The sequence below is a fragment of the Spea bombifrons genome, chromosome 3, assembly GCF_027358695.1.
Source record: "Spea bombifrons isolate aSpeBom1 chromosome 3, aSpeBom1.2.pri, whole genome shotgun sequence".
In the NCBI taxonomy this organism is placed as follows: domain Eukaryota; kingdom Metazoa; phylum Chordata; class Amphibia; order Anura; family Pelobatidae; genus Spea; species Spea bombifrons.
The window spans coordinates 30,219,075-30,242,665 of record NC_071089.1 but is presented as its reverse complement, the minus strand read 5'-3'; the positions used below and the strand labels follow the sequence as shown (position 1 = coordinate 30,242,665).

The following is a 23,591-nucleotide window of genomic DNA, read 5'->3' as shown; positions in this document are numbered from 1 at the left end:
TTTTATGTGTAGACAGGTATATGAAATTGATCCTTCACTCTCCCAGTGTTTCACAGAGTTGGGATAAAGTAACTGCTGTTAAATGGATTTTGTTACCATAGTTAAGACAAAATGATTGCAAAGATTGGTTCTTAGGAGGCCATTCAGACATTAAGTCTGCAAGGCGTGTGCTTTTATAATTCCATCAAAGAAATTTACCAGCAACTCCATTCTGAAAGAGTTTATTTAATTAATTAATTAAAAATATTTTATCAATTGTTCAACAGTGAGCGTTGTCAATCTGATTAACTGCCGGTTTCGGAAAACCATTAGACAGTTAAAAACAAGATTCCATGAACGTATTGGCAGAGTAGGAAAAGGAATAGATACATCAGTAGCAAGACGTATAAGGGAGAAACATAACGATACTAAATGGCTAGGATTTCTAGGTATTGAAACAGTTACAGCTGGCCCTAGGGGAGGTAACAGGCACATTAGGTTACTTCAGAGAGAATCGTTTTGGATTTATACTTTAAACACATTAGCCCCTGTGGGCCTGAGTGAGGAATTCAATTACACCCCTTCTTATTGCGCTAAAATATCCCCCAATAATAGTAATAAACTAAAGATGTATTACTGCCTTTATTGCTGTATATTACAGAAAAAATTAAATCATATTTGAGCACCCTTCCAGTAATAAATATACTCTTGAATCAAATGAAAGCATAACATACCCTATTGGGTATAACAGATAAATAATATGGTAATATACCCTATTATGCATACTCTCCTATGGGGAGAAATAAATAAATCATATTACATTATCTCTTGAATTAAAAACAAACATTATGAAAATTAATTAAAAAATATAAAAAAATCTTTGGATTACTGGAACAATTGATACATAAAATTAATCATCAATATTTATTTATCTTCTTTCCTTATGTTGATGATGTCACAGTACAGGAGATAAATTGATATATCCATGATTTATTGTGACAAGTTAATACAAGGCATGATTGACATCTTACATTTTTATTTTGATTAAATCGCTTTACACAGGATTGTGCTTAATGCAGTGCAAAAGGGGTAGCTCTCCTGGGCCAGGTCATTCCTGGGGGGGCCCATAGCAGCTGCTCCTTGAGCCTGCGGTCACAGGGGTTGGAATCCACCACCCAGTGAATGCAGGAACCCAGCAGAGTACCGTACGTTACATCTCGTGACCCTGCTGTCTTTCTGCTTCCACTGGGCGGTAAAAGAGTGGTTGTTTGCACAGTGTGTGGCAACGCAGAGGTAAGCTGCTGGGGGATGGTGTATGAATGAGTATGTGTAAGTAGTGAATGAATGAGTATTTGTGAATGAATATGTGTGAACGAGTGAATGAATAAGTATGGATGTGTAAGTAGGGGGCAAATATGGCACAGGCAGGCATCCATGTACGGATGAAATGATCTTAAGGAGGACCTTAAAAGGTTCTGTCAAATATTATTTTTACTGATGTTATCCATGTAATTTTAAACTTAATTTGTTTTAGTGTTCTTTGATTATTGTTTCTTGACTAGAAATAACCTCCCCAATGGCAAATGAGCCATGGTGTGCTAAAAAATGGATACCAACACTGTTGAAAAAGAGTCTGCCAATATATTTTGGGGTATTTATGGATTTATAGTTCCACAGCAACTGAATATTTGTCTAGTGGTAACCCTTGAACCCTTTTCTATGACTATTTGGGGTCTTTCAGGACCCCTTGTTGGCATAGCCAGAAGAAGAACTTTAGATTGCATTCCTTCTTTTTTGTTTATATTCACTTTTTTTTATTTTGCTTTGAAGTCATTTAAACCAGTAGTCTGCTGACATTTTATAACACATCTACCAAAACCCATTGTTTTGTACTTTGATCCCAGAGGTAACATTTTCCAACAAATTACTTTTAGAAAAATTAAAGTCATTGGGTTATTGATGCAGAGGGAACAACTTTGTCTCTTTGTTTATGTTATTACTCACTGTGTTTCTTTTCATTTTATTCCCTTTATTTATTTAACTCTAAGTTTATTACATAGCCACGTTGTACCATTTGGTCTTGTAACACATTTCAGGGATCATTAAAATGTTATTCGCTAACAAAATTTTAAACTACTGTCCATCAGGTACCAGTATTATATATATATATATATATATATATATATATATCCATTATTACTAATGAACTACCCAGGGTACAATAGTGAACAAGCAGAAAACATATATATTTCATTTGAAATGTTCTATTGTTGAAACAAAATCTTGTGACAGGCCCACCCAGATGCACAATCAGGGAGATAAGCACATTAATCACATAATAGTGACGTTCTTTTTTTAATTCCGTCACCAATAAAATAGCCAGGCAGCTTCTGGCCTAGGGTAAAGCCAAGTGGCCTCCAGCCCCTTGCGCCCTCCTCCCAGTAAACACCTTACGCATTGGCACACACCTTCACCCACACACCCATACATGCACAATTTAACATGCACTTACACACTCACTCTATCATCTTGCCTCATACAATACACACTACCCTTTTCTGGAGCCTATTCGTATGGCTACTAACACAGCGTGAGAACATCCATGATATTAGGGCACGGTCATGTAACACACTGCTACACGACCCCACTGTGCTCCTACCTCTGCGGGTAGGAAGGATTTTGTCCCTGTACTCACCGGCCATCTTGCCCCTGATAATAGTATCGTCTCCAAGCTTAAGGCTCTCCACATTAAAACGCGTTTTTTCAGTCCTCTTTGGCGTTTTTCTGCTTTTTTGGGCTCTGTGGCAGTTTTTCAAAATCGCAGCATGTTGACACTCTGGCGTTTTTTGCAAGAAATCTTGGCGTTTTTCTCCAATAGAAGTCTATGGGAGAGAAAAAACGCCATGAAAAAGCCATGTGGGTTTATTGCTAATACTGCATTTAAGCTTAAGTGGAACAGCACCTTTAACTTGGTAGGTCGTGTGCAAAGCCAAGTAATGATATACAGTTAATCAGATCAGTTAATTATTTATTGGTTTTAAGTGATATATTTGGCATCCATAGTATTTAAATTAACCATATAGAAGTGTACAGGTAGATTAATATGTGATAATACATAAAGGAACTTTGTTCTTGGCAAACATTGCATGAAATTAAGTGTCCTCTATTAAACGTCCCACAATGCCTTGCAACAGACAATGCATCATCCAGTGAAGAGAACAAACTAACAAAGCTTTTAACAATTGTTATTTATCGGATTTAATTTGTTTATGCTTCATCCAATCTATCGCAAGTAAATAGACATGTTATTACTATATTTTTGATGAGCTGGTAATGCAATAGTTTTATTGTAATTTTTTTTTTGCTGAAGAAGATAATTACTTTACCAAATAAGGGTAAAAAAAAAAAAAAAGAAACAGAGTTAAAGGAACTTTTAATTTCCAAACTGTATTAATACACTGTAGCTTTTTCTCCACAAAGAACTGCGGCATGTTTTTTTTATATGTAGTCTAATCATGCAGCTAAAATGTCACTTGCAGAAATGTTTTATTAATTACCACGGTATAAAAACTTTGTCACCATTTTTTAAATGGTTTTGTTGCTTTGTGTTCGTATTACGAACTGTTTAGTGGTTGTCTGTGCCCCATGCCTTACAAATGAAGAATGTAGATGAAAGTACTTTGTAGATGCTTCAATATTCATTCTTCAACCTGGGCACGACACCCTTTCCTTTGTCCCGTTTTCACACCACTGATTGACTGCTTGAAGACTTCTGTTCATGTGAATAATTAATAATAATTAATAATTTATTACATCGATACCCCTGAACTCTCACCCATCCAGCGCTGGAGCAAATGGGAGCAAACCAAATTTAAAGGGACTATTAAGTGATCATGTGCATTAAAGTGCATATTATGGCTGGTGCATCCCTTCCAGCTGCTTGTAAAACCTAATTCCATAGTTTTTAGTATTACAAACTCAGAGGCAAAGAGTACCACAACGTTTGTTGCCGGTAGCAAAATGATTGTTCTGCCAAGCTGATTATTATGGATTGCTCACTTTCTGTTAAAATTCCTTGGGTTTTTTAATGGCTGTATCACTTGATGATTGTGCAGGTATCATAGCACACTGGTCATGAATTATTTACTGAAGTGTTGGAGGAATTATCTATGTGTTTTTAACTATGTGTATTTAACGTTTCTGCAAAGTCTCAGTTTAGTGAATAAACCCTAGCGGGTTTGGAAAATGTTTGCAGCGATGTTCTATATTGTCCGGTAACAGAGGGGTTAATTCTCTGAAATTGCTCATGTCTGGTAATAGAGGGGTTACTTCTCTGAAACGGCTCATGTCCAGTAATGACTATGTATATAATACTATAAATATATTATTAAATCTGATATCAACATGGTTCCCATGGCTTCATAATAATTTCAGTAATATAACATTTATTTTCTGTGTGTATGACAGTGTGTGCATATGTGGATCAGCGTGTACCTGATATATATATATATATATGTGTATAAATATATATATAAATTATGCCCATGTATGTAACCTCAACCATCCATACTGTGCCCCTGATTGGCAGAAATATAATGTGGTCACCCTACTAATAAGAAGGACCAGGCACAGACCCCAATGCTTGTCACCAAAGCCTGTTTTTGTACATTTGCATAATTACTAAAAACCTCTGTTTGGGACCAGTCATTTACATTGCTAAAAGCAATTTTTCACAGGGTAGAGAGTTTATTTATCTAGCAAGCACATTTAAATGCTTTCTTGTGTCCAATTAAATATAACAAATGTGTGTTCCTCTCGGTAGAGCAGAGTTTAATCCAGAAAGGAACATTTTCCAAAGCAAGAACTTTGTATTTTCCCCTTATTTACAAGAGGTGCACCCATGCATATTTTATGTCTGTACGTTTCCACAGAAATCCTCTGTACTAATGTCTTAACCCTTTGTACACAGAGTGTGATTTCTTTGCTGTTTTATTATACCACATAATATCCTTTAGCGAGAACCTGGAAACCAAAGGCATGTAACCGCAATTAGGAAATTAAGCCAAGTTTAAGTGTATCCAGACTGTGTCTGGTTTTGTGCTTCTCGAGTAATCCCTTTTCTTTCAAAGTTTAAGATACCTTATCTTATTTTTTCATCCAGAAACAAATGATCATCTTGTGTTGCTTGTAGATTGTAACTCTTTATTCAAGAAGCATCCACTAGGTTTTATCATCTACACAATATTTCACAAACTGCTAACTTTTCCAGTGTTTACACTATATAAGGGGAAAAAAGGGAAAATGTTTTTTTTTCCCAACCCTCTAAGCCATTTATATTGCGGATGTGGATTTGAACCTGAATATAGTGTTTCCTGAATGTAGATGAAGCGGATGCAATCAAGGACATCTATTTCCGTGGCATTTGATTGGTGTGTCTCATAAAATCCTATATAAAAATCAATATAATGTCACCAAATGACAACGTGGCAGCTTTTTTTAGGTCATTGTTTGGCCATGATTCCAATCCACCTGAAAAAGCTTTGAATTTTTTTTTGTTATTATTACTCTTGGAAGATAAAGGTCGGGTCATATTTCTCCTGCCAACACTGGCGGCCGTGTCAAAATAGACCATTATGTTTGCTCGCTGTTCTTGACGTGACAGCAAAACAATCAGGTTCATAGCAAGGGAACCTTTCTTTCAATGCATTTTCCAGACAGTTTCCAGACTTTTATTATAGACGTAACTGTCTGGGTTACATCTGTGAATTAGTATGTTTCGGAGTCTCTGCCTGGAAACAAACTGGTTAAGGTACCAGTCTTAGCGGTAGGCTTATGATGAAAAGATTTTTTGTCATGCGCAGACTTTTTGTGCACTATGGAACCTCCGTTTGTATTTGTTTCTTCCAGGAATCCAAAATAGCCCATTAGCTTGCTCTGCTGTCACACTGAGACGGCGTTGCTACAAAGTTCTTTTTTTCCGTACGAGGCAAAGCTGAGGTCACTGGCTTTCTGTCTAAGTGGCTCATACATTGGTCCCTAATGAGGGATGTCTTTTTTATGTGTTTTCCCGTTTTTAATGTACTCAGCATGCTGATTTTTTATAACCCTAGAACAATATGAATACCTAAATTGTCTGTGGCCACCTATTACTCTTAAGTAGTTATCTGATTATCTCCTGTTGTCCAAAACAGACGGGAGAGAATAATCAGCAATAGTGTTTTTATTGTATTTTTTTTTTTTATTAAAAAAAGGGTGGTAGATAGCTTGCAAAATAGGGTAGGTGCCAGTAACTTTATTTGCCTGACTTATATATTAGGCTTTAAATAAAGGGAATTGTAGCTTCCTTGTAGTTGTTTGTGGGTTGGCATGACTTTTGCATTTATTCATAAAGACACAGAATTTGACAGCAGATAAGAACCTGTCTAGTCTGCAGAATTTCTCTTAAATCTTATCTGTTCTTGGTGTGTCTTACATGCAGGATAGTCATACAACTATGCCATGCTTAACCCCTTAACGACAATGGGCGGTCCCTAAACCCATTGAAAACAATGCATTTTGAGGGTTATTAAGGGGTTAAATAAACTTCCTCATTGTATACGGCTTCTGATGGAAGGTTGTTGAACTCCCTACAAGCTCTATAATACTAATCCCATTCATTATTTTAATATCCCTTCTCTAAACTACCTCTAGAATGTCAGTATCATTCTGGGGATTCTGTCTCCAGGACTGTACGCCGTACTCTAGGTGAGGTCTAACCGGAGATCCTTCTCCTTCGTTCTGCTGCTAATGCCTCTAATTATAGAAACCAACACCCTTCTTGATTTTTATGCTGGTTTGCTACATTGCCTGACTACCTTGCTTTAGAAAACAGACTTTAACTGACAGAGCTTTCTTTTTTAACTTTCAAATCACTGAATTGACTATGCATTATGAAGGAACAATCTCTGTGGACTTCTTCTGCAAGGAAGTGCAGAGCTAGTCTTGCATAATGCATAGTTCATTTTATGAGGTTATCTAACTGTATATATAGGGCTCACCAGGTTTCTTTTACAAGAGGAAACGAGTGAGCACTGGGGTTTACTCTTTGATGCATAATGAAGCCTTCAGCTTTCTGCAAGCTCTCACTTTAATTAATAAACCCCATGGATCCATAAAATTATTCATAAATTCATTGAAAATAAGTATACTAAATTAAAAGATGGAAACACAGAATTTAACATCAGATAAGAGCCATTCTGGCCATCTAGTCTCCCCATTTGTCCTGATGCTGAGACTCAGACCTTAATTAGTTCTTGGTCTCATCGCTGTATTACCCTCTACAACATCTGATGGGCGACTGTTCAATTTATCTATCGTCCTCTTGATAAAGTAAAACTCCTGTGACCCGCAGCATTTTGAGATGTTACAGGCACCACAATAATGTAAATGACCTGGTTTTGAACCAACATTGCTTGGCACAATTTAAACTGGAATAGAGGCTACGCATTCGATGTAGAGAGAAGTTCAGAAGGTGCCTCCGTTCTTCAGTCATGCTGAATATTGACCAGTACTCTTGTACACATTTGTTCTCTAAGTGGTTAGTTCAGTGGAACATGAAATTCTGTTCTTTCAAGATGTATTGATTAATGATTTCTCTGTAAGCTGAGATGTTATTTCAATTGCTTTTACTCCTTATTTTCCTTTTTTTAGAATTAACCCCAGAAGAAAAAGCACAGAAAATTGCAAGGGCCATGCGCAAGCAGTCAGCAGAGGTGAAAGAAAAGTGGGAAAACCTGAATTCTCAGGCTGTTAGTTGGCAAAAGCAAGTAGACAAGTCCTTGGAGAAGCTAAAGGACCTTCAGAGTGCAATGGATGAACTTGATGGAGACTTGATAGAAGCAGAGAAAGTGCGCTGTAGCTGGAAACCAGTAGGAGACCTATTGATTGACTCCTTGAAAGATCACATTGAGAAGACAAGTGTAAGTATTGAACCCAACATTTTCACTTTTTAATGAATGTTTAGCTTTGGACTGTCTAGCAGTAGACCAGCAGATCAGTTGGAGACTGTAAAGACATTTTTGCAAGCCGTGTCCTTCATGTAAGCCACCAATGATGTCACTCATGGACTTTATTTAATTGCATGTATTCTATCATATCTCCCCTTTCTCTTTGCCTTCCTAGGGTGAACAAATTAAGGTTTCCAAGTGTTTTTAAATAATCTCTAAATTATGTATGTCCTACTGAAGACAGAGCATCCATAATTGGATGCACTATTATATGGAGTTGTATACTGAAGGCATAGCGAGGGCATCTTAAACAAACCTGACACATTGGCCTTCTAGGACGTCTAGGAACCAATGGGTTCAATTCCGAATCCTGCCACTCGGAACAAGAGACTTCTCAGTTCTCGTGCATGCTCTTGTGCTGATGCTGTTCGTGGTGTTAGATGGCCAGCCACCTAATTGAAACACTCTTCATTTCACTTAAATACTATTAGCTTCACTTCACCTTAACTTGAAAAAGTGGACATAATTACCCCTTTAAGAAATGATTTACTGTATACACAGAGCCTTACATCAAAAACCTATTAATGTCTTCTAATTTTATGGACACTTTCTCATGTTACATCACTGCTGACCTCCAATATTTATGGCAAGCCGAGGTTGGCTTATGTGATGTAATGTAGAAACAGACACTGTCATGTGCAATTATAGCCTCCAATTACAGTTTATATGAACAATTAATTAAAGTAAAATTACTGAGTTGTTTAATGGCCTTAGGCATAATTTATCATCTTAATACATTTCATCAAAATTATGTGTTCAATTAGATTGAGGCCATGCAAACGATTGACCCCCAAGCATGAATATCTAACCATCTGCTTAAATGTGCTTCTGAAGGTACATTTTAAAGCGTGTTCATTTTATGCCTTGTCTCTTCAAGCGGCAGCAGCAACAGTCTTACTATACTGCAATTATCTCATGGAAAGCTAGCGCACATTTACATAGGTTTGCAAAATCTATGGATCTCCTTTGGGGGAATCGGTAATTAAATATAGATTTAGGTTACCCAGCAGCACGCAAGCAAAGCTATCAGAGAAAAAAAAAAAAAAAGATTTATGTCTCTGGTCTCTAAATATGTCTAAAACCAAAACAGCACATGATAAAACTGCACATTATAGAAAACAGAATCTATTGCGTTACTTGGAATTTCTCTTTATGATGGAATTGTCACATCTGAGATTAAACCATGAATGTATCCAGGTATGAAAAGAATTTACAACATTATTGTAATTTGTATTTGATGTCCCGTGTTTAAAGGGACACCCCAACCATTATATGCACTTCATGGTTTATGATAGCTGAGTGGTCCCTTTAAATTTATGTGGTGTCCCCCTTTGCATGGGGATTCTGCATTTGCCCCTTACCCCACCCTGCAGCTGTTTGCCATTGAGCTGCAGCTTCTCCTTAAGGCTAGACCTTTTATTTATTTACTTTTTTTTTAACCTTTTTAGAGAATGCATCTTAACTCTTTGAGCACTGAGGGGCTTTAGTACCTTAAATACTTTTTTTAACCTTTTTAGAGAATGCATCTTAACTCTTTGAGCACTGAGGGGCTTTAGTACCTTAAATACTGATTTTGTTTCCATTTTTACCATATGTTGTTTTATCGAGGTTCCTCTTTCCTGTGTTGATGCACTCACATAAATTATACATCCTTTTTGGGACTAGTAGGGCTTTCTTTTGGAACACGCAAAAAAAAAATGTATAATCTCATGATACATAACTTTATAATATATTACACACACCAGCAAACCTATATACAGTATAGTCTAGTAATTGGAATTAAAGCAAGAACAAAAAAGCCAAGCGCCAGCGACAGCCCCCAATGTTTCATTAGCACCCTTCTGCCTTTTAGGAAACCAAATAAGACATGATTAGTAAGTAAGGTGAGATGAATAACCATTAGGGAGGAATTAACCACAGTTGGTTTGATGTTGTGTGAAACCACTTGTGTCAGCTGCAAGGACTGGTGTGAAGTGAATGCTTTTTATGACAAATGTCTAGATGCTTCCCTTTCAAAGAAGAGAAATTACATTTCCACCAGGATCAAACTGTGGCCTTGGCATAAGATACACAATATTACCCTCATCCTAATATACTGTTCTCACACTTATGGGGACACAACGCATACGTGAATTCACTTTTATTATATATTTTTTTATATATTTTTTTATATTTGTTGATTTTTATATAATGGAAATCTATTTTGAGGCAGAAATAATACCTGGAAAACATAACATTTTCCACAAATGGCCAGCTGTTAGAAAAAATTGAACTCGTTTTAAAAACATATAAATCAGAAGCTTAACTGATTAAACTGTGACACAGTTTGTATTGATCGTAATATAATCTGTTAGCATTTCTTTAGCCTGAAAATGACTGCTTCTGTTTGAAAAAGAACTATTTCTGTAAAACAGTATTTTAGCGGGAAAAAAAGTAGTAAAAGGCACTTTATTAGGATACAGAGCACAATGAGAAATCGTTTTCATGGACTGTATGATACGAGTAAATTGTGCAGATTCATTTAATAGGGTAGCTTCTGTTTGAGGCCATTCTGCTGGGATCTCCCATTGGACCGGATGCTCAAATTTTGCAGAAAACAGTCCAAAATATAAATTCACTGTAAATTATGAATATAAAATTATAAACCACAAAAGGGTAAAAAAAATTAGAGCACATAGAATGTCTGATGCAATATTTAATGTTAGGGGAACTCCCACCATTGTTTTATTACTAATATCAGATTAAAAATACGTTTTCAAAAATATTGCGCTATTTTTCTTTTTTAAAACAGTTCTAGTGTTTTTTCATAATGTTTTGCACGAGCTGTATATTAACCATTTCCGCATGTTCCAGCTCTGTTATCTTAGCCCAATCTGCACTCTCTTTATCATACTGCCTGTGGAGGTACAGACTAGAGCCCTGCGCAGGACTACTTTTTTAATCCCGCTCCCGCCCGCTCCCGCGGATTTAAATCCCGCTCCCGCCCGCTCCCGCAACATTTGTGGCCAATCCCGCCCGCTCCCGCCACATTTGTGGCCAATCATGCCCGCCTCCTTACCTGATTTCCCGCGCAGTCCCGCGCGGCTGCCCTCGAGTTGTTCCCTCACGGCGTCTCTTCTCTTGCTCCGCCCAGGAACAAGGCGGAGTCACAGGAAGTGACGTCACATCACGTGACTCCGTTTTGTTCCTGGGCGGAGCAAGCTAGGAAACACTGTGAGGGAGCAGCAAGAAGGCAGCCTTGCGGGACTGCGCGGGATTACCGGGACCCGCAGGTACAGTGCCTGACCGCCCGCTCCCGCCCGCAGCCCCAGCAAGACCGCCCGCAAGTTTTTTGGCGGGTCCCGCGGGACCCACAGGACCCGCCTCCCAGTGCAGTCCTCTAGTACAGACTTCATTAGCATTGCCATAAAGAATCAGCTCAGTGTAGTGTGTGAGCTGGGGAAGTCACATGACTAACGACAGCCTTGATGAGATTATTTTTGTCAAGGCTAACCGACGTTACTTTATGTAGCATTGTGTTTTTTTATGTTATTCAGCGTATGAATAAGCAAGTGTTAATTGCACATCATTGTGTACCTGTGCTTGTATTGTGTAGAAGGTTAGTGCAAAATACAGAGAAAAAATAAGTTAAAATTAAAACAAAAATGACATTTCACTTTTTTTATTGCAGTGTAAGGTTTTATATTATTACTCTCTTTTTTCCCCCTCTGACAGGCATTTGGAGAAGAAATCTCTCCCATCAGCTCGAAAGTAAGGACAGTGAATGATGTGGCTAGTCAGCTCTCTACGCTTGATATTCAGTTGTCTGCAAAGTCGTCTCGTCAGTTAGATGACCTCAACATACGGTGGAAGCTCCTACAGGTACACTTTAATTAAACAGATGGAAATTAGCAATTCAATGACTGTAATAAGGTGGTCCTGCTTAGTCCTTTACCTACCGAGAAAGTATTCACAGTTATCTTAGAACAAACATGTTTCCTTTTATGTTTAAATTACACAATATATATATATTTATATATATATATATATATATATATATATATATATATATATATATAGACCATTTTTACTGTATTTGCTGGTTGCTTTATGCTAGAGCTAATGTGATTATTTTCTCCATGGACCTTCCTTGGTCCATACGAGAGATTAAGACCCAGACATTCTACCATTTAACACTTAAATAAAAGATGTTTTTTGCAGCCAAAAATATTTAGCTCTATGTATAATCTGAACAATTTGTTACAGACAGTTTTTAACATGAGAAATGAGACCAGAGCTCCCTCATTAATATTTATTAGTGTTGTTTTCTAATGTGAATTGCAGGTGGCTTGACAAATGCTGACCTTCAGTGTGATAAAACAGTTTTGTTAGCTCTCCAGCAGGGCTAGAAGGAAATTCTTTGAGTCTCCCCATTTGTAATCTTTATGTATTTATCTCTTGCTCCCTAGCACCTCTGTAATACATATATTGGATGCAATTTGTAAGCAGTCTAGTAACTCCATAAATCATGTTGCGGTTATTGAGAGCCGTGAAATGTTGGCACCAGAAACAAAAATCTCCTTTATTGCCACCCATGCAAAATGTTGATTAGAACAAATCCACTTTTCCCGGGGTCGACAGTGTGTCCCGTGCGAAATGCTGACTTTGCAAAGGACTGCTATTCTCACACCGCGGTCTTTCCAAAAAAATTAAATTGTAAAAGTATTTTGAAATGTAAACAAAAAATCATCCCGTTTTCCTGGAAAAGTGATACTTTCTACAAAAAAAAAATCCACCAAAATAGAATTCTCACTGCACGTTTTATTAGTTTTATCAAACATGTAAAAGGTGAAATCTTTACATGTACAATATTTTTACAGTGTAACGTGCATGGCGAAAATATGAGCCTTAAAGGAACAACATCTAGGAAGTTATGTAGTCCTTGATATTTAAAAGATGCATTTTTGCGGATTATAGCTTAAAATGAACATATGGCCATGCAAAATATTATTGTATCTCAGTGGTAAGATTTGATAATATTGTAATTTTAATTGGCTACAGAAAATAAAATAAGTTTCAATAGTTGTATTGGCCAGACTCACAATTCATTTTCAAATTCAAAGAAAGCACTTGCATCATGTTACATAGTTACGTAGTTCATAAGGTTGAAAAAAGACCTAAGTCCATCAAGTTCAACCCTTCTACCTAACCTTCCTATTCTTGAAGGTTTTATAAGAAGGAGCCTTGCCACCAACTACCAAAGCTAAAAGGAGGAATTGAAACATACTTTAGGCATTTGTTCTCCTGCTGGAGAGTGACATTGACCCACAGCCCTGAATTCTCCATTCCCATACAGGTTTATGCAGTGAAGTTTGTTCTAGCCACAAAGTCTGTAACATCCGAAATGTTCTTCTGTAATACAGACAAGCCTTTTGCAAATGTGTAATGTACCGCTGCTTATAAATCGATTTTATGCAGAATATTCAGTATTACCTCTCACTTTTTAAAATAAGTGATCTCAGTTGTGATCATCATTTCAGGATCTGTACTTCTTCTGGTGTGTGACATCAAAGCCTGGTATGACTAATGTGATTCAGGCAGAAGATGCTATGAGTGACTACTCACTCACTGCCTATAAAAAAGTACAATTACACATTCATGTGCAAATTTACAATTACATATTCATGTGCAAACTTGAATACAAGCAAGCATATGTTCTGGCATCAGCCAGCTCCTGTCTTCAGGCTTCATGCCAGCCACCTGTAAAAGCTGTGTGAGCCTAAACATTATGATTCTGTTCAAGAAGGGTCTGTAGACTCATTGTTTTGGTAGATGGAAGTTCCTACGTATCAAGTTTTTAATATTACTCTTTTAATATCAAAAGTTTGTAATTCCACACCAGTTATGGTATACATTGGTTATATTGTGACATGCTGCCACATTAGTAGTAGCTAATGTTTACCACCACTGACCCTGGCATTTCTCTTGGGCAATGATAGAATACATTTGTAAGATGGGTCTTGTAATAATGTTATTATAATTTTATTAGCTTTATTATTATTAGTGATAAAACAATGCCATGATGTCCCCCAGGAAGGATACGTACCATCCTTCTTAAAACAGTGCACCTCATTTTACAGGCAGCTGTTGAAGAGAGACTGAAACAACTTCAAGAAGCACATCGAGATTTTGGACCTGCCTCTCAACACTTCCTTTCCAGTAAGTTCCAGCTGTTCTTACATTAAATAGAATTTTAAGAGATAGGATACAGATTCTAAAAGCATCCCATGTATTTTCCTGGCAAAGGGACTGTAGACTAACATACTGTAAAGGAGGAAGCATTATGGGTCTGTACAAACGCCTCCACCTTTGTGGGCTGGTGGGGGGGAATCAAGGGTAGCCTTGCCCCTTGACCCACTAGGTATAAAGATGGCCAGACTACATGGTGGTATGTGGTGAACACTGCTGCATACGGTTCACACAGTTCACACAATTACATCAAATATTATGTTAGGTTGCCAACATCATCTTTATCGATGTGTAAAAAGGACTAAAATTAGTTTTCACCCATATTTTGTCAAATATCTTATGGTAAGAACACTTGTTTCCTTTCATCTGAGTTTTGCGACTAGGGCCTAATTAGCTTTTTCCTTTGTTTTCACAGCTTCAGTACAGCTTCCATGGCAGCGATCTGTGTCACTAAACAAAGTGCCCTATTATATCAAGTAAGACATTTTTTGCTTAAATAAACACACTTCTGAACATCAATTTTAAACAAACACTGGTCCAGATTCTGACAATATCATCCATAAGAAATTTGGTAAAACATTAGAACAGCAAAATTCAGGTTATAATACAGACCTATTTTTTAAAGGCACGCTGGAGACAGGGCGTAGTACATTCAAAGACATTTAACAAAATCACATCTCCAGAACAGGGTTACACGTAGGCTATAGACAATAATAACACTAAGAAAGCAACCGAATGACCATTATGGCAACCTAACCCCTGAAGTACCATACATGAAAGAAAAAGTGCCATTTTTTCCATAGTTTATGACAAGTGGAGATAGATGTAGGTGTGATAGGGAAGCATTTCTACTCTTTAGATGTATGAACCTTCCAGATGTGGAAGAAAAGTTGTAATGAATTTGAATTCTCATAATTAGAAGTGATTTCTTTAAAAGCTCTTATCATGAAGACCCACCAATATATCCAGGCTCTGGGAACAGGTAAGAATGGTGTGTTAGCATGTGGCCTATGTGCATGGATCTGTGTATGGTATATTTCATTATATAAAAATGCTAGTGAGGATAGTACTGTATGTAGAACTTCCAGCTGATGTGTGATATTTTTTTTTACATAGACCCACATAATGTAATATATAATGTATAATATATACACCCACATATAGTATACATGTCACAAAGTAGGGTGAGAATAAACAATGACATGATGGAAAGGAATTAATGATACCTTGACAAGTGGTGGTAAATTGGCCTTGGGGAATATGGAGACATACATCTTACAAATACTACTAAATAAAGTGATTTTTTTTATTTTATCACCATAGAAACAAATGGCATAGTCCAAACACCAGGAATATTCAATTGGTTGCTGTGATGACTTATGGAACTGCATCTGAATCACTTTTTTTATCTAACCCCCATTATATCTAACATTACAACCCTCCTTACACATTTTAGTTCTGTATATGTATGAAACAGGCAATTATACAGAAACTGCACATTGTTTTGTGATATACATCAGACTGAAATATGTAATACCACAGCGAAGTAAAGGACTTTTGCAGTCCCTGTGTCCTGACATGATAGTGCCTAGTAATAAGGAAGAGTACTAAGCCATCTAGCATTATTCTATCTGTTCCACCCCCCTGCTTTCATAACATTTCCAAAAGAAATGTTAGCTAATTAGCCTGCTCATTAGACAAGAGTATGGACTACATGAAGTAGTCACTTCAAATGCTTTATTAATTGTCCTGTATATAAGTGCGGTGTTATGCGGATGGCCAGGGCAGCATAGTATGCCTTTTTCAAGGTCAAAGTCTTCCATCTACTAAGCTAAGGTCTCTGGAGCCATGCCTAACCTTGTTAATGGCAATGTTATTATTTGATAGGAATCTTAGCCATGTAGGATATGTATTCCAGAAGTGACCTGCTTGTATTCAAAGACGTGGAAAGCATTACGGGTTTTCACAGAGCCTTCATTCTTTTTCATGCTAATGAAAGCTAAAGGACGAGTGTGCTGTCATTGTAATGCTTCATTAATCTAAACCCAGAATCCTTTGCACTACAAGGCAAAGAGAACTAACAATGTAAGACACAGAGAAAGCCGCATCTGGTGTAGTGGCCACAGAAAATAAAATAGATGTCAATAGCTGTATTGGGCTGCTAGGCAAAGAAAACACTGTGTCTGGTGTATTAGAAGGAATCAAGAACCAAAGCTAAAAGGTGGAATTGAAACATACTTTCGTGATTTTCTTTCTCCTGCTGGAGAGTGAAATTGGCTCACAACCCTGAATTCTCTATTCACTTAAAAGAAAACTAAAAGCAAAAAACTTGTATAATGTTCTGTTGAATGACTCTATACAAAATATTCCCCAATTACCCATACTTTCCCCAATTACCTGCTTTGATCTGCACATTAGACTGAAGGTTGGGCAGTGCTGGCTTCTGACGGTTGCTGACAGCCACCATCTGGTATGGCTAGGGTGATTCAGACTGACGATGTGCAAGTTACTTCTCATTTACTGTTTTTGGAATTAAAATGAAATTAAAATGAAAACTTCAATACAACATCAAGGAGATGTTATGTCAGCAGTTAGAACCAGCCTTCAGACTCTGTGCTGGTCACTATGCACTATGGTTCTTCTAAATAGTGTAGCCATTGTTTTGGCAGATCCTGTGTATCAAGTTTAGAAACAGAGTTATTAAGATTGTATGTTAGCTTAGTATCTGTGCATGCCTTTTTTTAGCTGAAGAAGCACAATACGGGTTCCCAGTTATATACAAGTGTAGTAACCAGTTAATGTCCAACAACTAAACAACTTGTCACAGATAAAAGTGAAACACTGTTTAAGTTCCATTGGACAGAAGTTCAGCTTGATGAGCATTGAACAAACACTTATACGATTCAGTGGAATGCTAATGTATTAAACTGTTAATGATGTACAAGAAGCATATAGTACTAAGGCTTATATTTTAGAACTAATAATCATGCAGCAATTTAACAAGCTGATATTAAACATATTTTACTTGAAGTAGCCAATAAGTGGTAGGAAAATGCTCCCATTGAAATCAAGTAGAGCCCTTTCAGCTAATGAGTACAAGAGGTCTTAAGAGACCCCAACCCAGTGTTCGCCAAGCCAGAGCTGGAGTTGACTGGTGGCGAGTAAGCCATGTGCAAAGAGATGGGTGCAGAGGAGCAGAAAATAGCTAGAGCCTGGCCAAAGGGGAACCCCACATAAATTTAAAGGCACCTCTCAGCTTTCAAGTGCATTAAAGTGCATATGATGGCTGGCGTGTTCCTGTAATTGAGGCTGAGGTTGAAGATGGAATGGCATTTGCGCTCCTTCTGACATCAAAAGCTCTTCTAGGGCTCGTCTGTGAACTTCATTCTCAGTTCCACTGGCTACTCCACTTTGTCCACTGATGGAGGTTACCATTGTTCTGAATGTTTGTGAGTTAAACAGATCTCGGATTGTATAAAAATGAAGTGTCATTTCTATTACTTATTATCCTTTGACTTAGATTTATAGAAGAAGGCTGTACATTGTCATTGGCCTGGAGAGGTAACAGAAAAGCTTTAGTCAAGAAAGCCTCAAGCCTTGACCCATAATGCTCTGTGTTTTTCTGACAAAGTGAGAATCGGTTATATTCGTAGATAAGGAGAGCTGTTGCTTTGTTAGAAATACTTGTATGTAGAAGAACTTGCATTATGGTAAAATACTTCATATAAACCATGGTTTAGTAGGATTGCAAAATACCAAATGCTTTGAAAATAGTTGTCCAGGATAAACACAGTTTGTGTTTTTTGTCTGTTTTTCTTTTTTAACTTTTACTGTCTCATGATTTACTATTTATAGCATTAAACTGTTGTGCCGCAGGTTGCAATCCTGATGCAGTTTAGTAAATTATTGATTAGCTAATAAATATCTTTTTGCTGTTGGGTAATATGTGAAAAAGTGAGCATCAATAAAAAATATTAATCTTGCCCATAAAAATGAAAGTAATGAAACCTTCGTAAATAACACAAATGGTTCAGCTGTGTAGAAGGGGTTTCTGGTGAAAAAATCTGTTGTATCAAGTTTTAGGCATGAGGTTGCCCTATGCCCACTGTGATGAAGCCTACCCATCACCCATATCTTCCACTTTCTGTTCAGCCATGGTATATGACATCATATCCTGGAACTCTGTCTCTTTAGGATGTGCATACGATAGAGGCTGTGCCTAGTGGTGTACTATACATCATGTAAATGGACCTGTTAAAAGGGAGGTCTCTGATCATCCAGTCAGCCCTTTAAATAAACAGTGTGCTGGGGCAGTGTGCTTGGTGCTCAGTTCGTGGTATTGCTGTTGTCTCCCCCATAAGACCTGCTACCTTAGGTGAAAATAATCCTCTGACTTTGCTGATGCAGGATCATATCAGAAGACCAGCTTTATAATAACTGATGTAGTCAGATGGTTTTCTTTTAGAGAGAACTGATCTAGAATGTCTGCCAGTCTGGATTATTAGTGTCTTCCCACTGCATCCTCCACCAAAGCCCTACATTTAGCACCTACCTTTTAATATCACTGGCTCAGAGTATGTTTACATTTTATTCCGTGAAGGCTGTTTCAAAATGAAGACCCATAAAATAACATAGTGTTTTTTTCTCAAAGAAATCTCTTCAAGTTTTCTTTGTTTCTTCTCAAGATCAATAATGTTGACATTGACAGTGATGAAACCTCTAGTGTTTCTTCAAGAAAGGCAAGCGACTGAAGCTTAGCAGTTATTGAAGAGGGCTGATGCAATTAAACATTGCCATATCAGCCATGAAATGATCATCATTTAAAGCTGTGCAGAGAACCAGCCACAGGCCATTTAGTACCCTGTGCAAACAACGATGCTGGTGGCCTTCTCCTGCACGCAACTGCTTGCTTCCATAACACAGAACCTCATGGCAGTGCCTTAGTACCCTAGGCATTCAACCAGTGTATTTATATGGTATGGATAGCCTTTCTACATAGTGTATTAAATAAACCAGCATATAAAACACAATAGCACATTGACGCCCTAAATTTGGATGCGACCATGAATGTCATTTTATCAAAAGCTTCAATTTCCCTAAGACATCTGTTGCATTGTATCCATGATCTGATTGTTTGTATATGCAGTATGAGCATCAATACAAGATATACGATTCTTCCATATATCCTGCACCCATGTTTTGGCTTTAGCCATGAAATATACCATGCTTAGGTTGGATAATGCTGTAATCATCCTAGTTTGTTAGCTAAGATTGTAATTTGCATCCTAACAGTACTAATACATATGCATTACCTGATTAACAGATTGCATGTTGATTCGCGCTGAGCATTCCCAGAGTGAATTCTCTTGATGTGATGATGAAAATAACAATTAAACAAATAATCAAGCTTCATTTGATGTTGGCGTGATGTGCGAAGTAAGTGTTGCTGTGGTACCTGCAGCATGCATTTCTTAGCTGCATTAAGCGTCCATATGCTTCACTAATGAAATTCAGTGATTTTTTTTTTTTTTACTATTCTAGTCATTTACATACAAACAAGCAGAAACTGCACATTGTATTTGGTGTAAAAAAAATAACAGGAAATATGCAGAAAAAATTATATATATATATATCTTCACTTTTGTTATGGTACTATAAAATTAAGACGTGACAGCAACTAAAATTCATTGGTTTGGATTTTTGCTATGGCGATTATGGTGAAACCATATTATGGTAGATAAACTAAATTACTTTATTATTTTAAAATATATTTTACCTTTAGAAGGCTTTCGGGGGACTATTCCGGGACACAAGTCTGAAACAGGGCAATTTACATGAAAAACATGAACAGATCTCTAAAATGTAGAACAAGGCACACATAGGTAGGCTCCATCATGTCCCCCACATTAAAGAAACCAATGTATTCTACATTCTAATGTGTAAATTGTTTTCTGGTTTAGATGCTCTGCACACTTTTTATTCGTGTCCTGAAAGTTTTTTTGCATTTTGTCCCTAGTAGTCGATTGATTCTCAAATCGTGCAATAACTCTCTTGTACTGTACTATAGTCCATCCATCAAGTCCTGACCGACAATCAATTCTTTTCAACTGATCTGCTGTAGGTATTGGGATGTCACACAGAAGGTTAATCTATGGCAGAATGGAAACTGAAAAATTTTGTGACTGATCTTGCTAACAATTGAGTTCTATATTTCTGTGGGGAACACCTAAATCCATTCCTTCTGTAATGTAAAATGTAAATCCCTCAAACCTACTTCACAGGATACCCAGGATGTTCATTTTCTTCAACCCAGCAGCCCAGTAAAAAGGTCCCACCAATTCACTTCCTTAACCCGACAGACAGGGACATGGACAAGTAGTGTGCATTATGAAGGACCATGTCTTCTCTAACTAGAAACAATTGTTAACCCCATCAGGTGTTTCTCAACCAATTAATATTCTAGAAACTGAATCAAAACATGATTTCTGGAAATTTTTGTTCAAAGATGACGCACATCGGCATTATACATTACTTCTAAATAATATCGATCTTTCATCGAATCATTGTCGGCAAAGAGTGATGCATTTATTCATGTAAATTCCCTGACTTGAATACTACCTATTTGAAAGTAAGTCTTGAATGCTAGACACTTATTGGCGATTACATTTCAACATCTACTCAAATTATTTAAAGATAATTTCTCTGTGGAACATTATGCTCAGTAAGCAAACAATAATGTTATCTGACTTGAAACTATTTTAGTTCTTGAGTGACCAGTAAATTGGAGTGGCCGGCTGTGGTCAGTGGTAGTCATGCTGAGAAAGTAATTAAGATTCCCGGTTAAAAGATGTTTTTCTTTTTTTTTTGTCCAAGGTTACATTAATAATTAATCTTTTCAGTGGCATTTATTTTTCAATGGGTAAAACGTTTTAATAAGCATCCAATTCAGCTTATATAATTTGTTATCTCCCGGCTGTGAACGAAATAAAGAAATCTGACATTACTAAAAAATTATTTAAGTTTTGCAGACTTACAAATTAAGAAAAAAGACTACATTGTGCAGAATTGTTTTTCAATCTTGCTGTTGTGCAGTTGAATCCTGGGAACCCCATTACTGTTACCCTAAATATGCTCCATAGACAGAATTTCTTATATAGCACACCAGACATTTGCTTAGCCTGGAATATTTACTTGGACTTGTGGAAGACACAAGGTCAGCCATGCAGAATTTTGTTCTTCTAATTGTTGGCTTCAACCTTCCAGATATGCCGGTGTAGCTGGAAAACCCAATGTTGGCTTGAGCTGTGTGCCTGGCTTGGCCCAGCTCTTCACAAGTGTTGTCTTCTCCACTGTAGTGCTAGTGGGCAAATCTAAGTTGTTTGCCTGTATCCAAACCATACTTGCAGACAACATAAACAATGTTTTTGTGTGTATGTGTTTTTTTGTTCACTTGGTGGCAAGGAACCAGTATTAGCAGTGCCACATCTGAATTTCATTGGCTTCTTACCTTCTTGGATAGACCAAGATTCCTTAATTATATAACTTCATTATAAAATTGTTCAGTCACTGGCTGGAAATATGATGGGTTTGTCTCAGCGACTCATTTCACTTCACATACTTTTCCACACAAAAATTAAATTTTAATTAAAAATAATTTAAAAAAAAATTAAAAAACAAACATAAATGGCAGCTTTCTGTAAACTATGAAAATAATACGTAACTACACTAGGACAGTGTTTCTTCAAATGTGATCAATCCAGTCTGAATTACTATCCTGTGGTGGCTGTGAGTTGTGTAGAGTGCAAAGAAGAATGGTTTATCTTAATCATTAATTTCAAGCTAAACATTGAAATGTATGCAGTAGATTAGGTTAAAAAATGTAGTTAAAATTAAACTGGTGTGTATTTTTGCTTTGTTTGTATAGCATTAACCATAAATGTTGCAGTGCTTTTATTATGTAAAAGACTTAATTTGAATGTGTGCCAATTTTTATGTTAATATAAAAATGCGTAGATCATTTAGTTACGATTCTGCCTGAAGAGCTACTCACCTATTTCTTAATACTATCGATCATCTTGAATATCAAGTATGCCCGGGAGATTTCGAGGAGACTTGGCTTCTGCGTGAAGCCATTTGAGAGAATTATTAGAGGAATTTTCTGTAATTCCTCATAGAAGTTTGAAGTTGGAAGTGGAAATCAAAAATGTGATTTCCCTGAGCATCTTATACTGCAATATTTTCACGTGGACCATCATGCCTTCTAAAGTTATTAAAATTAAGTTTTTACTTCAGTGATGTTATGAAACAAATACATTCACAAACATCAAAGGAGAAACTAGCATGTAGGAGTGAAATGAAAGATAGATCAAATTTGTAAGAGCTTTCAGTACTTCAAAGCAACATTTCTTTTTATTTTATTTATTTCTTTCTATACTTTGTGGCAAAATGTTCAATTGATATGCCATACTAGATTGTCCTGAAATGCATCACATATTAATTATTTCAGAAACATTTTATAGTATAGTTTAAAGTGTTTTCCACATGTTTCCACCATATCTTCCAAGTGCCCCAGTTTCCGGGAAACAGATGCAATTTTTGAACATGGTGTTGCTGTCTGACATACCTGCCCCACTGTCCTGCTTTTGTGGCCATTAGGACCGGTTGGGGAAACTGTCAAATTAATGGAGGGCTGTGCTTTTGCAGTACAGATCCCCATTTTAGCTCATATGTAAGCAGCACTAGATAGCTCTTCTGCTCTTCTTTCTTTGTAATCTTTACTAGCTTTATGCAAATCAGCAATTCTTGATTGTAGGTCTTCTGAGATTTCTTTTGTGTGAGGCATAGTCCACATCAGCAGATGCTTCTTGAGAATAGCAAACTCAAAATGGTTGAGTGTTTATGTCGCAGTAGGTCTATAACACACCAATTCTGTTTCATTGATTGGACTCCAGGTTTTCTAACTCCTGACTCCAATTAGCTTTTGAAGATTTTAGGGATGGGATTCACATGCTTTTTTCAACCCACACTGAATGTTTCAATGATGAATTCAATATAGACAAGTACAATAATGTTATTAGTTAAAACAGGTTATGTTTGCTCATTTTTGTAACTTAGATGAAGACACATTTACTTTTATCTTACTTCTGTAAATTGAAATTTACATCACCCAGCCATTTGGATTTGATTATATATATATATATATATATATCTATCTACATTCCTTTGAAGCTTCCAAAAGGAAACAAGGATTATTCTGTGTACTCGAGCAGGTATACATAGAAAGGATAGTTATCAGTTCTTGTACAAAATTTGAACAATATGCCTCATTTTCTTTTAACC

General features: G+C 36.8%; 1 protein-coding gene across 5 annotated transcripts in view; it reads left to right on the top strand.

Annotated features, from left to right (window-relative positions):
* The window catches only part of UTRN (utrophin), a 284,301-nt gene that overhangs the window by 224,036 nt on the left and 36,674 nt on the right, over window positions 1-23,591 (top strand). For 3 of the 5 annotated variants that reach the window (XM_053460558.1, XM_053460557.1, XM_053460561.1), the window contains 4 exons: window positions 7,669-7,937; window positions 11,739-11,885; window positions 14,144-14,222; window positions 14,668-14,728. In XM_053460558.1, the coding sequence (XP_053316533.1) occupies window positions 7,669-7,937; window positions 11,739-11,885; window positions 14,144-14,222; window positions 14,668-14,728 (556 nt within the window). Of the gene's footprint in view, window positions 1-7,668; window positions 7,938-11,738; window positions 11,886-14,143; window positions 14,223-14,667; window positions 14,729-15,189; window positions 15,235-23,591 lie in introns of all 5 variants that reach the window. The other 2 variants (XM_053460556.1, XM_053460559.1) reach the window with 1 other exon arrangement.